Consider the following 12,520-nt stretch of genomic DNA (forward strand, 5'->3'; position numbering starts at 1 on the left):
AATCTGAGACAAATGAAGGTTTCAATAATCTGACAGCCCAATTAATCTCAGCCAGATGATTTTCCACAATCTAGCAGCCCAATTAATCTCTCCTAAATGAAAATTTCAATAATCTAACAGCCTAATTAATCCCACCCAAAACTGGATTTCCGTGATCTAGCAGTTCAATTAATCTCACCCAAAGAAGATTTTAATGAGTTATCAGCCAATTAATCCCACCCAAAGACTGGATTTCCATGATCTAGGAGCTCAATTAATCTCACCCAAAAGAGATTTTAATGAGTTATCACCCCGATTAACGTCACCCAAATGAAGATTTCTATGACCTAATGGCTCAATTAATCTCAGTAAAATTGAGATTTCAGTGGTCAGTGGTCTAGCAGCCCAATTAATCCCAGCCCAAAACTGGATTTCCATGATCTAGCAGCCCAATTAATCTCACCCAAATCAAGATTTCAATAATCTAGCAGCCCAATTAATCTCACCCAAAAACTGGATTTCCATGATCTAGCAGCTCATTAATCTCAACCCAAAAGAAGATTTTAATCAGTTATCAGCCCAATTAATCTCACCCAAATCAAGATTTCTATGATCGAGCAGCCCAATTAATCTCACCCAAAAGAAGATTTTAATAAGTTATCACCCCGATTAATCTCACCCAAATGAAGATTTTAATGAGTTATCAGCCCAATTAATCTCACCCAAAAGAAGATTTTAATGAGTTATCACCCCAATTAATCTCAGCCAAATGAAGATTTTAATGAGTTATCACCCCAATTAACCTCACCCAAATGAAGATTTCCATGATCTAGCAGCCCAATTAAAACCTCTGTATAAAATTTCCGTCGCCGACACACCAAATAAAACCCATGGAGCCGCCCGTTAACGAACCCAGCCCTAATTAAAGCAGCCGGGGGGGCTCGGGGGGCCCTGGCCGCCCCCCCACGCCCCCCGTGCCCCCCCAGGACCCTCAAATCCTTCTGGATCCGCAAGGGCAGCGCCTTCAGCACGGCCGTGCCGCGGGCCGCACGCCGAGCTCACCGCCGACATGATCGCCACGTAGGTGCCCCCCGGGACCCCCCCGGACCCCCGGGACCCCCGGCGGGCCCTGCCCTGACCCCCCGCCCGCCCTGCAGGGGCTCCTGGCGCCAGCTGCCCTTCAAACCCTACAACTTCTGCTCGCTGGGGCTGCCCCCGGCCTGCGGGGCACCTGCACCCGCTGCTCAAGGTGCGCTCGGAGCTGCGCCAGATCTTCCTGGAGATGGGGTGAGTGGGGGGCTTTTGGGGGGGGAGCACGCAGCCCCCCCCCAGCCCCGAGTTAACCTGGGGCGTGCCCAGCTTCACGGAGATGCCCACGGATAATTTCGTGGAGAGCTCCTTCTGGAACTTCGACGCGCTCTTCCAGCCGCAGCAGCACCCGGCCCGCGACCAGCACGACACCTTCTTCCTGCTGGGTGGGTGCTGGGGGGGCTCGGGGAGCTGCTGAGCCCCCCCACGGGACCCCTCGGAGCCCCCCGCGGCCCCCCCAGTCCCCTGCTGCCCGCCCCAAATCCCTCTGAACCCCCCAAATCCCCCCACAGCCCCCCGAGCCCCTGCTGCCCACCCCAAATCCCTCTGAGCCCCCCGAGGCCCTCCCCAAATCCCTCTGAACCCCCCAAATCCCCCCACAGCCCCCCGAGCCCCTGCTGCCCACCCCAAATCCCCCTGAGCCCCCCAAGCCCCTCCCCAAATCCCTCTGAGCCCCCCCAGCCCCTGCTGCCCACCCCAAATCCCTCTGAGCCCCCCCAGCCCCTGCTGCCCACCCCAAATCCCTCTGAACCCCCAAATCCCTCTGACAAGCCCCGCTGCCCCCTGGCCCCCTCAATTTTTGACCCCCCAGACCCCCCCCTCACCTTCTTGCCCCCCCCCTCACCTTCTTGCCCCCCCCTCACCTTCTTGCCCCCCCAGACCCCGCCGAAGCCCCCCAGTTGCCCCCCGGCTACTCCTCCAAGGTGAAGAAGGTGCACTCGCAGGGAGGCTACGGCTCACAGGGGTGAGACCCCGGCCCCGGGGGGGCCTCCGGGGGGGTCCCAGGTGTGTCCCCCACCCCCCTGAAGCCCCCCCGTGCCCCCTCCCCCAGGTACAGGTACGAGTGGAAGGCGGAGGAGGCGCGCAAGAGACCTGCTGAGGACGCACACCACGTCAGCCAGCGCCCGCGCGCTGTTCCTGGCTGGCACGGCAGGTCTGGGGGGGTCTGGGGGCTTCGGGGGTCTCGTCAGGGTCTGGGGGGGTACAGCCATGAGGGGGATACAGCCATGAGGGGGAACAGAGGGATTTTGGGGGGGGTTACTGGGATTTGGGGTGCTCAGAGCAGCATAGGGTTGTTTTGGGGGCACGCAGCTCTAGGGGAGTCTGGGGGCTATGGAGGGGTCTGGGGGCTTGGGGGGGTCTGGGGGCTTGGGGGGGTACAGCCCTGAGGGGGAACAGAGGGATTTTGGGGGGGATTAGTGGGATTTGGGGGCGCTCAGAGCAGCATAGGGTTGTTTAGGGGGCACGGCAGGTCGGGGGGGGGGTCTGAGGTGGTCTGGGGGCTCTGGGTGGGTCTGGGGGCTTGGGGGGCCTCGGCAGGGGGTCTCAGTGAGGGGGAGCAGAGGGATTCTGGGGGGGAATTAGTGGGATTTTGGGGAGGATTAGCGGGATTTGAGGTGTCAGTGGGATTTGGGGCGCTCAGACCAGCATGGGACTCCCGGCGCTGTTTGGGGGGGGCTCGGGACCCCTCGCAGCAATTTGGGGGCGACCCGAGCAGCTGCGGGGCAGTCTGGGGGGTCCCAGCTGCCCCCCACGGCCGCCCCTCTCCCCCTCCCCACGCCAGGAGAAGTTCAGCCCCGTGAAGCTGTTCTCCATCGACCGCGTGTTCCGCAACGAGAGCCTGGACGCCACGCACCTGGCCGAGTTCCACCAGGTCGAGGGGCTGGTGGCCGACCGGGGGCTCACCCTGGGCCACCTCATGGGCACCCTGCGCCAGTTCTTCACCAAGCTGGGTAGGCGGGGGGCGCGGGGAGGGACCCCAGCCCCCTCGGAGCCCCCCTGACCCCCCCCGTGCCCCCCCAGGGATCTCGCAGCTGCGCTTCAAACCCGCCTACAACCCCCTACACGGAGCCCAGCATGGAGGTGTTCAGCTACCACCAGGGTGAGGGGTCCCGGGGGGCTCCTGCTGGGGTCTTGGGGGGCTTGGGGGGCTCCTGTTGGGGTCCTGGGGGGCTCCTGCTGGAGATGGGGGGCTTGGGGGCTCCTGTTGGGGTCCTGGGGGGCTCCTGCTGGGGTCCTGGGGGGCTTGGGGGGCTCCTGTTGGGGTCCTGGGGGGCTCCTGCTGGAGATGGGGGTCCTGGGGGACTCCTCTTGGGGTCTTGGGGGCTCCTGTTGGAGCAGGGGTGTCCCGGGGGGCTCCTGCTGGAGATGGGGGGCTTGGGGGGCTCCTGTTGGGGGTCCTGGGGGGCTCCTGTTGGCGTCCTGGGGGGCTCCTGCTGGAGATGGGGGGTCTTTGGGGTCTCCTGTTGGGGTCTTGGGGGGCTCCTGCTGGAGATGGGAGGGCTTGGGGGGCTCCTGTTGGGGTCTTGGGGGGCTCCTGCTGGAGATGGGGGGTCCTGGGGGGCTCCTGTTGGGGTCCTGGGGGGGCTCCTGCTGGAGATGGGGGGCTTGGGGGGCTCCTGTTGGGGTCCTGGGGGTCTCCTGTTGGGGGTCTCGGGGGGCTCCTGTTGGAGCAGGGGGGTCTTTGGGGTCTCCTGTTGGGGGTCTTGGGGGGCTCCTGCTGGAGATGGGGGGCTTGAGGGGCTCCTGTTGTGGTCCTGGGGGGCTCCTGCTGGAGATGGGGGGTCCTGGGGGGCTCCTCCTGGAGCTGGGGATGAGTTCCCTGGAGAGGGGGAGCGCCCCGGGGTCCCAGTTTGGGGAGGGGTCTGTGGGGTGCCCCAGCCCACCCTCGCGCCCCCTCCCCAGGGCTGAAGAAGTGGGTGGAGGGTGGGGAACTCGGGGGTCTTCCGCCCCGAGCTGCTGCTGCCCATGGGGCTCCCCCGACAACGTCTCCGTCATCGCCTGGGGGCTCTCGCTGGAGCGGTGAGTGGGGAGGTCTCTGGGGGGGGGGGGGACCCCGCTGTGGGCCCCCCACCCGCTGAGCCCCCCTCCCCCAATCCCGCCTCCCCCAGCCCCACCATGATCAAATACGGCATCAACAACATCCGCGAGCTCGTGGGGCACCGCGTCAACCTGCAGATGGTCTACGACAGCCCCATGTGCCGCCTGGACGCGTGACCCCCCGCCCCGGGGGTCCGCCTCCTTTGTGGGGAGGGGTCCCGTCCCCGGGGGGTCCCCCGTCCCCAATAAAGGCCTGTCCTGCGCTGCCTCTGTGTGTGTGCGTGTGCTGGGCAAGGGAACCGCGAGTTTTATTGTCACCCTCGTGGCGTCGCACGGCGCTGGGGAAGCGGAGACCGGCCCGGGGGGACCCCCCGGGACCCCCGAGACCCCCGAGACCCCCGGGACCCCCGGGCCCTTCCCGCCACTGCCTTTTCCTGCCCGCCCATTGGCCCGCGCAGGTGCCAATCACCCCCTGGGCTCCCAACGGGCTCCAATCAGCCGCGCCGAGGTGTGAATGGCGGGCGCTGATTGGGCGGCGGTGGTGCCCGCCCCGCGGAGCCCCGTGAGGGCGGCGTGTGGTGAGGGGCGGCCGAGGGTCCCAGGTACGGCCCCGAACCGGCACCGGCCCGAGCCCCGATCGAACCCCCCGGCACCGGCCGGCCCCGAGCCCGATCGACCCCCGGCACCGGCCCCAGCCGGGGCTTAGAGCCCCCAGCCCACCCCCGGCACCGGCCTCGAGCCCGGGATCCCGGCCCGAGCCGGGCTTGGAGCCCCGATCCAGCCCCGGTACCGGCCCCAGCCCGGGCCCATCCCCGGTACGGGCCCCAGCCCGGTTTGGTGCGCCCCAATCCGGCCCCAGCCCGCGATCCCGGCCCAAACAAGGCTCAGTGCCCCGGTCCCACCCCCGGTACCGGCCCGAGCCGGGCCTGGAGCCCTGATCCCACCCCCCGGTATAGGCCCGAGCCCGGCTCGGTGCCCTGATCCAGCCCCGGTACCGACCCCCATCCCGGCTCGGTGCCCCGGTCCCACCCCCCGGTACCGGTCCCATCCCGGCTCGGTGCCCGATCCAGCCCCGGTACCGGCCCGTCCCCGGTACCCGGCCCCAGCCGGGCTTGGAGCCCCGATCCACCCCTGGTACCGGCCCGGCCCGGCTCGGTGCCCGATCCGGGCCCCCGGGTACCGGCCCAGGCCCGGCTCGGTGCCCCGGTCCTACCCCCTCCGGTACCGGCCCATGCCCGGCTCGGTGCCCGATCCAGCCCCGGTACCGGCCCCAGCCGGGCCCTTCCCTGCAGCCCCCCGGGGCCGGGGATGTCGCGGGGAGGAGCCGGAGGGCCCCGAGGCGGAGGCGGCGGCGGGACAGAGCCCGTTCCCGGCGGAACCGGGCGAGGACGAGCCCCCCGGTGAGGAGCCGGGACAGGTACCGCTTCCCCCCGGACCCCGCGGCCACAACGGGGAGGGCACACGCGTGTCACAGCGTTAATTAGAGGGGGATTCCCAATTAACGGGGCTGGCGCGGCGCACAGCCCGTCCCTGTGCCGGGGGGTGTGGGGCCCTGGCAGGGGGAGCAGCCCTGATGGGGGGGTCCTTGTCCTTGTGTGACCTGATCGGGGTCCCCTGTCCTTGTGTGACCCCGGCCCTGATGGGGCAGAAATGTTCCTTGCCCTGTCCCGAGGGCTCGGTGCCCCTCAGAGGGTCCCTGTCCCTGTGTGACCCCGGCCCTGATCGGGGTCCCTGTCCTTGTGTGATGGGGACATTCCCGTGCTGGGGCAGGGATGTCCCTCGCCCTGTCCCCATGGGCTCTGTGCCCCTCAAAAGGTCTCTGTCCCTGTGTGACCCCGGCCCTGATGGGGGCAGAAATGTCCCTTGCCCCTGTCCCCAAGGGCTCTGTGCCCCTCACAGGGGGGGGTCCCTGTCCCTGTGTGACCCCAGCCCTGATGGGGGGATGAGGGGGGGGGGGTCCCTGTCCTTGTGTGACCCCGGCCCTGATCGGAGTCCCTGTCCCCCGTGGGCTGTCCCCCGTCCCTCCCCTGTCCCCCGTGGCCTGTCCCCTGTCCCTCCCCGTCCCTCCCCGTCCCCTGTGCCGTGTCCCCGCCGCTCGGTGAGGGTGCCGTGTCCCGCCCGAGGCCGTGCGCGGGGCCAGCGCTGGCTCCCCGCTCCTCCGCCTTCTTCGCCTCGCTGGACGCCGCCGTGGCGGGGCTGCAGCGGCGGGTGCAGGGCGCGCTCGAGGCCGCATCAACCGCGGCCGCGCGAGGAAGCGCACACGGAGCTGAGCGGCGTCAGGGACGGGCTGCTGCTCAAGGTAAGCTCGGCGCGGCTCCCCTCCCTCCCTTCCCCCGGGGCACCGCGTTATTCCGCCCGCGTCGGCCGGCACCAGAGCCCTGGCCGTGGGGGGCAGCTGCGCAGGCCCCGGCCGGGGGGAGCCCCCCGAGCCCCCCCGCAGCTGCCCCACGGCCCCGCTTCCAGCGGCCCCCGACGTCCCCCCGCGCTGTCCCCCCCTTGTCCCCACGCCGGGCTCGGGGGGCTCGGGCCGGGGGGCTCCGCGGGGGCCCCGCGCAGATGGCGGAGGGCTCGGCAGCTCGGCAGCTGCCGCCCCGCGCTGACCGGGGCCGCGCTCGGTGTCCGCCGCCGCGACCAGGCGCTGCGGCTCCCCGGGGCGCAGCTGGCGGCGAACGGGCCAAGGCCGGGAGCGGCGCCAGCGCGGGCCGGGCGCAGCTGCCCCCCGGGCCCCGGGGACGGCGGCCGTGCCAGCGCCGGGACGAGCCGCGGGCCCCGCGCTCGGGCAGGGTCTCGGAGCTGGCGGAGCAGCTGGAGGAGCGCCTCTTCCGCCGCTACGGCTTCCACAACGGGCATGATCCAGGAGCGGCTGCAGGCGCTCGCCGAGGTGCTGCAGCGCGTGGAGGAGGCGCAGGCCGAGCTGCGCGGCGGTCTGTCTGCTGCACCGTGGAGGCGGCTTACCAGGACCTCTGCCTGCAGCACGAGGCCTGAGGGCACCCCCGGAGCTGAGCGGGACCCCCCAAAGCCGCGGGGACCCCCCCCAAAAGCCGCAGGACCCCCCAAAAGCCGCGGCACCATGGGGCCGTGCCAGGCCAAAGGGGGATTTTGGCCCCCAACAGGGCTTTTGTGTTGCTGTTGGTGGTTGGAACAAATAAAGGGCTGAAGCTGACCCAAAAGCTGGACTGGGGGGCTCGGCTGGGCTGTGACCCCCCCACAGAAGGTCCTGGCAGGTTAATTAACGCTGACGAGCAGGGCTGGCATGGAGGGGCTGTCCCACCGTTTATTGGCCACGGGGGCGGGCGAAGGCACCGGGGTGGCACCGGGCACGGCGCCAGCACCAGCGGGGTCCCCTGGGTGACACCGAGTCCTGTCGGTGACACCGAGTCCCGCTGGTGACACGAGGTTTGGCTGGGGTGGCACGGGGTCCCATCAACGACACGGGGATGTTCTTGGTGACACCGGGTCCCGCCAGTGACACTTCTGGGGACGCCTGGCTCTGGTTGGTGGCACTGGCCCCGCTCAGTGCCACATCTCCTGGCGCCCCTCGCCGCGCGAGGGGCAGAGCCGGTCCCCGGCGGTGCCACCGCGTCCCCCGCCGTGCCCTCTGCTGTGTCCCCTCTACGCCCCCCTTGGCCGGGGCAAAGGCCTGGATGCCGGTGATGGCACGGCCCAGGATCAGCGCGTGGATGTCGTGGGTGCCTGCGGGGATCCCCACGCTCAGCAAAGCCCCCCGACCCCCCCGGGGACCCCCCCGGGCCCCCTCCCCGCCGTACCCTCGTAGGTGTTGACGGCCTCGAGGTTCATGAGGTGCCGGATGACGTGGAACTCGTCGCAGATGCCGTTGCCCCCCAGCATGTCCCGCGCGTCCCGGGCGATGCCCAGCGCCTTCCCGCACGAGTTCCGCTTCAGCATCGACACCATCTCGGGGGCAGCCCTGGGGGGGGACGCGCCCGGGGACACGCTGAGCCCCGCGGGGACCCCCCGGGACCCCCCCGGGGACGGTGGCACCCACCTGCCCTCGTCCTTGAGGCGGCCGAGCCGCAGGCAGGCGTGCAGCCCCAGCGTGATCTCGGTCACCATGTCCGCCAGCTTCCTCTGCACCAGCTGGTTCCGCGCCAGCGGGCCCCCAAACTGCTTCCTGCCGGGCAGGGGAGGGGGGCGCTGGGGTTTGGAGGGGTGGGGGGCGGTGGGACCCCCCCCCGGAGCGCGCCCCCCAGCCCCCCGTTACCTGTCGAGCACGTACTGCCGCGCCGTCTCCAGGCAGGCCTCGGCGGCGCCCAGCGCGCCCCAGGCGATGCCGTAACGCGCCTGGGTCAGGCAGCCGAAGGGGCCCTGGGGGACGGGGGGTGTCACCGGGACCCCCCGACCGACCCGGAGCACCCCCGTTCCATCAGGACCCCCTGCATCCCACCGGGACCCGCCCCGTCCCACCGGGACCCCCTCCCATCCCACCGGGACTCGCCCCCATCCCACCGGGACCCGCCCCGTCCCACCCGGGACCCCTCCCATCCCACCGGGACCCTTCCCCGTCCCACCAAGACCCCCTGCATCCCACCGGGGACCCTCCCCATCCCACCAGGACCCCTCCCCATCCCACTGGGACCCCTCCATCCCACCGGGACCCTTCCCGTCCCACCGGGACCCTCTCCCATCCCACTGGAACCCCTCCCATCCCACTGGAACCCCCCCCTGCATCCGCACCGGGACCCTCCCCATCCCACTAGGACCCCTCCCATCCCACCGGGGACCCCTCCCAGTCCCCCCGGGACCCCCGCCCGGCTCCCCCCCGTACCGCCAGCCCCTCGGCCTCGGGCAGCACGTTCTCCTCGGGCACCTCCACGTCGTCCAGCAGGATCATGCCGGTGGTCGAGGCCCGCAGCGAGAACTTGCCCTCGATCTTGGGCGTGCTCAGCCCGGGCGTGCCGCGCTCCACCAGGAAGCCGCGGACGCGCCCGTCGTGCTCGCAGCGAGCCCACACCACGCACAGGTCGGCTATGGGCGAGTTGGTGATCCTGGGGGGTTTGGGGGAGGGTCAGGGGGCAGCTCCGGGGGTCTCCCGCGCCCCCCACCCCAGCTGCGGGGCTCACCAGGTCTTGGAGCCGCGCAGGGTGTAGGTGCCGGCGCCGGGGTTGTGCCGGGCCCGCGTCTCCATCCGGCCCGGGTCGCTCCCGTGGTTGGGCTCCGTCAGCCCGAAGCAGCCCAGGATCTCCCCCCGGGCTGGGGAGGGGGGCGTCAGGGGCGCCCCGGGGGCGCCCCGGCCGCCCCTCGTGCCCCCCGAGCCTCCCAAACCCCCCAAGGCCCCTCTGCCCCCCACCCCATGCCCCCCACTCCTCCTCCAAACCATCCAAAGCCCCTGTGCCCCCCACCCCGCGCCCCCAGCTGCCCCCCGGGGCGGGGGGTCTCACCGAGGCGGGGCAGGAAGCGCTGCCGCTGGGCGGGGGTCCCGTAGGCCCACAGGGGGTACATGACCAGCGAGGACTGCACGCTGAGCACCGAGCGGTAGCTGCTGTCCACGCGCTCCAGCTCCCGCGCCACCAGCCCGTAGCCCACCGAGGAGGTGCCCGCGCAGCCGTACCCTGCGGGGGCACCCGGGGACCCCCAGGGTCACTCCAGGACCCCCGGGGGCACTGCGGTCACTCAGGGTCACTCGGGGACCCCTGGGGTCACTGCGGTCACTCGGGGTCACTCGGGGACCCCCGCGGTCACTCTGGTCACTCAGGGACCCCCCCAGGATCACTCTGGGACCCCCGCGGTCACTCTGGTCACTCAGGGACCCCCCCGGGGTCACAGTGGTCACTCAGGAACCCCCAGGGTCACTCCGGTCACTCAGGGACCCCTGGGGTCACTCTGGTCACTCAGAGACCCCCCCCAGACTCACAGTGGTCACTCAAGGACCCCCCAGAGTCACAGCGGTCACTCGGGGACCCCCGGGGTCACAGCGGTCACTCGGGGACCCCCGGGGTCACTCAGGGACCCTCAGGGTCACAGCGGTCACTCAGGGACCCCCGGGGTCTCCTCAGTGACCCCCGGGGTCCCCCAGGACCCTCCCCTGTCCCACAGCCCCACCCCGGGGACAGCGCCCCCCCCTCAGGACCCCCAGCGTCCCCCCAAAACTGCCCCCAAACCCCATCCCTGACCCCCAGAGCCCCCCCAGAGCCATCCCCCACCCCTGAGTCCCCCAGTGACCTCCTCGGGACCCCCACGCCCCCCCCCCCCGTGTCCCCAGACTGCCCCCCGGGGGTCCCGGGGGTCCCCCCCGACCTTGGATGGTGGGGCCCAGCAGCCCCAGCTCTCCCAGCTCCGTCACGATTTCCCGGTCAAAAACTGGGGGGGCAAGGGGGGGGTCGAGTCAGGGGGGCACCGGGGGGACCCCCCGGGCGGTTTGGGGTCCCCCACGCCCCTGCCCCCACCCTGGGCTCGTGGGAAGGGAGGGGGGAGAGGGTTTGGGGGGGGTCTTGGAGGGAGTTTGGGGGAGTCGGGGAGTCTTAGAGTGGGCGGGGGGCTTTTGGGGGGTCCCGAAACTCCCCGTTTTTGGCACGGGAAGGGTCCTGAGGGAAGTGGGGGCGAGTGGGGGGGTCGGGCGGGTTTGGGGGGGGTCGGGCTGGTTTGGGGGGGCACTGGGGACATCGTGGGGAGCTGTGGGGATCAGCACTGGGTGCTTCTGGAAGGATTTTGGGGGTCTGGGGGCTCTCAGGCTGCCCGGGGGGGGGTCGGGCCGTGCCGGGGGGGGGTCGAGTGGGTTTGGAGGGGGTCGGGTGGGTTTGGGGGGACACTGGGGACATTGTGGGGAGCTGTGGGGACAAGCACTGGGTCCTTCTGAGAGCGTTTTGGGGGTCTGGGGGCTCTCAGGCTGCCCGGGGGGGGTCGAGTGGGTTTGGAGGGGGTCGGGGGGGTTTTGGGGGGGCATTGGGGACATTGGGGGGAGCCATGGGGACAAGCACTGGGTGCTTCTGGAAGCGTTTTGGGGGGGTCTGGGGGCTCTCAGGCTGCCCGGGGGGGGGTTCAGGCTGCCCGGGGGGGGTTCAGGCTGCCCCGGGGGGGTCGCGGCCGGTTTTTGGGGTACCCTCGTGGCGGTTGGCGTGCAGCACGCGGGGCAGCAGCCGCTCCTGGCTGTACTTGCGGGCCGTGTCCCGCAGCAGCCGCTCCTCGGCGCTCAGCAGCGCCTCCAGCCCCAGCGCGTCCTGCCAGTCAAAGGGGGCGGCTGGGGGCACCGGGGAAACGGGGGTCAGCACCGGGAAACGGGGGTCAGTAACGGGAAACGGGGGGCACCGGGAAACGGGGGTCAGCACCGGGAAACGGGGGGCACCGGGAAACGGGGGGTCAGTAACGGGAAACGGGGGGGGCACCGGGAAACGGGGGTCAGTAACGGGATGGGGGGCACCGGGAAACGGGGGCACCGGGAAACGGGGGTCAGTACCGGGAAACGGGGGTCAGTAACGGGATGGGGGGGCACCGGGAAACGGGGGTCAGTAACGGGAAACGGGGGGTCAGTAACGGGATGGGGGGCACCGGGAGAGGGGGGGTCAGTAACGGGATGGGGGCACCGGGAAACGGGGGTCAGTAACGGGATGGGGGCACCGGGAAACGGGGGTCAGCACCGGGAAACGGGGGTCAGCACCGGGAAACGGGGGGACAGCACCGGGAGAGGGGAAGCAGTACCGGGGGATGGGGGTCAGAACCGGGGGAAACACCGGGAGAGGGGGGGGATACCGGGAGAGGGGGTCAGAACCGGGGGAAGGGGGGGGGGAACACCGGAAAAGGGGGGGAAACACCGGGAGGGGGGGGGGTGTCAGTACCGGGAGGGGGGGAGAAACAACGGGATGGGGGGGTTTGGAACAACGGGAAAGGCGGAGGGAACACCGGGAGAGGGGGGGGGGGTCACCCTCGGGGTCAGACTCGCGGTGCCCTCCCCCGCGTTGGGGTCAGCCCCGGGGACCCCCGGTGCCCCCCCCCCGCCAGTCCCAGTTTGGGGTGAGGGTGGGGGGTCCTGGGGTGGGCGTCTCGCCCCGTGCCCCCCCCCGCACTCACCCGGGGCGCGGGGGGGGGCGCGGTGCCCCCCCAGCGGACACCGCTCCGGGCCGGGCGCCACAGGCGGGGGGCCAAGCGCAGCGCCATGGGGGGCTGGGGGCGCACGGCGGGGTCAGCGACCCCCGGAGACCCCGCAGGGACCCCCGGGGACCCCCTTGAAACCCCCAACCCCCCCCCCAGGGCCCCCCAACTCCCCCCCCACCCAGGGCCCCCCAATTCACTGCAGCGACCACCGGGGAGCTCCCCCGCGCCCCGATTCCCCCCCGGAGACCCCCGGGAGGACCCCACCCCCCAAAATCCGCCGCCAGGGCCCCCCCGGTGCCCCCGACCCCCCCCCCGGTCCCCCCGGACCGTTCGGGCTCGGCGGCGGCGAACGGACCCGGTAGGGCCG

At 70.5% G+C, this 12,520-nt stretch overlaps 2 protein-coding genes across 2 annotated transcripts; one reads left to right on the top strand and one right to left on the bottom strand.

Annotated features, from left to right (window-relative positions):
- Nucleotides 1-329: 329 nt before the first annotated feature.
- On the top strand, nucleotides 330-4,375 carry FARSA (phenylalanyl-tRNA synthetase subunit alpha). Its single transcript, XM_064402004.1, is given in 16 exon segments — nucleotides 330-367; nucleotides 876-1,023; nucleotides 1,025-1,059; nucleotides 1,137-1,203; nucleotides 1,205-1,266; nucleotides 1,339-1,454; nucleotides 1,948-2,032; nucleotides 2,120-2,156; nucleotides 2,158-2,217; nucleotides 2,852-3,020; nucleotides 3,091-3,125; nucleotides 3,127-3,169; nucleotides 3,973-3,992; nucleotides 3,994-4,044; nucleotides 4,046-4,089; nucleotides 4,179-4,375. Coding segments are annotated over 16 exon segments (1,116 nt in total). The 3' UTR covers nucleotides 4,285-4,375.
- Nucleotides 4,376-7,354: 2,979 nt separating this feature from the next.
- GCDH (glutaryl-CoA dehydrogenase) lies at nucleotides 7,355-12,288 on the bottom strand. Its single transcript, XM_064402069.1, has 10 exons — nucleotides 12,126-12,288; nucleotides 11,165-11,302; nucleotides 10,363-10,425; nucleotides 9,507-9,677; nucleotides 9,189-9,318; nucleotides 8,894-9,113; nucleotides 8,330-8,433; nucleotides 8,114-8,239; nucleotides 7,875-8,035; nucleotides 7,355-7,800 (listed from the first exon to the last, which is right to left on the bottom strand). The coding sequence occupies exons 1-10, from the start codon at nucleotides 12,214-12,216 to the stop codon at nucleotides 7,382-7,384; spliced, it is 1,623 nt and encodes a 540-aa protein (XP_064258139.1). The 5' UTR covers nucleotides 12,217-12,288; the 3' UTR covers nucleotides 7,355-7,381.
- Nucleotides 12,289-12,520: the final 232 nt, after the last annotated feature.

Source organism: Passer domesticus, chromosome 34, assembly GCF_036417665.1.
Source record: "Passer domesticus isolate bPasDom1 chromosome 34, bPasDom1.hap1, whole genome shotgun sequence".
Taxonomy (NCBI): domain Eukaryota; kingdom Metazoa; phylum Chordata; class Aves; order Passeriformes; family Passeridae; genus Passer; species Passer domesticus.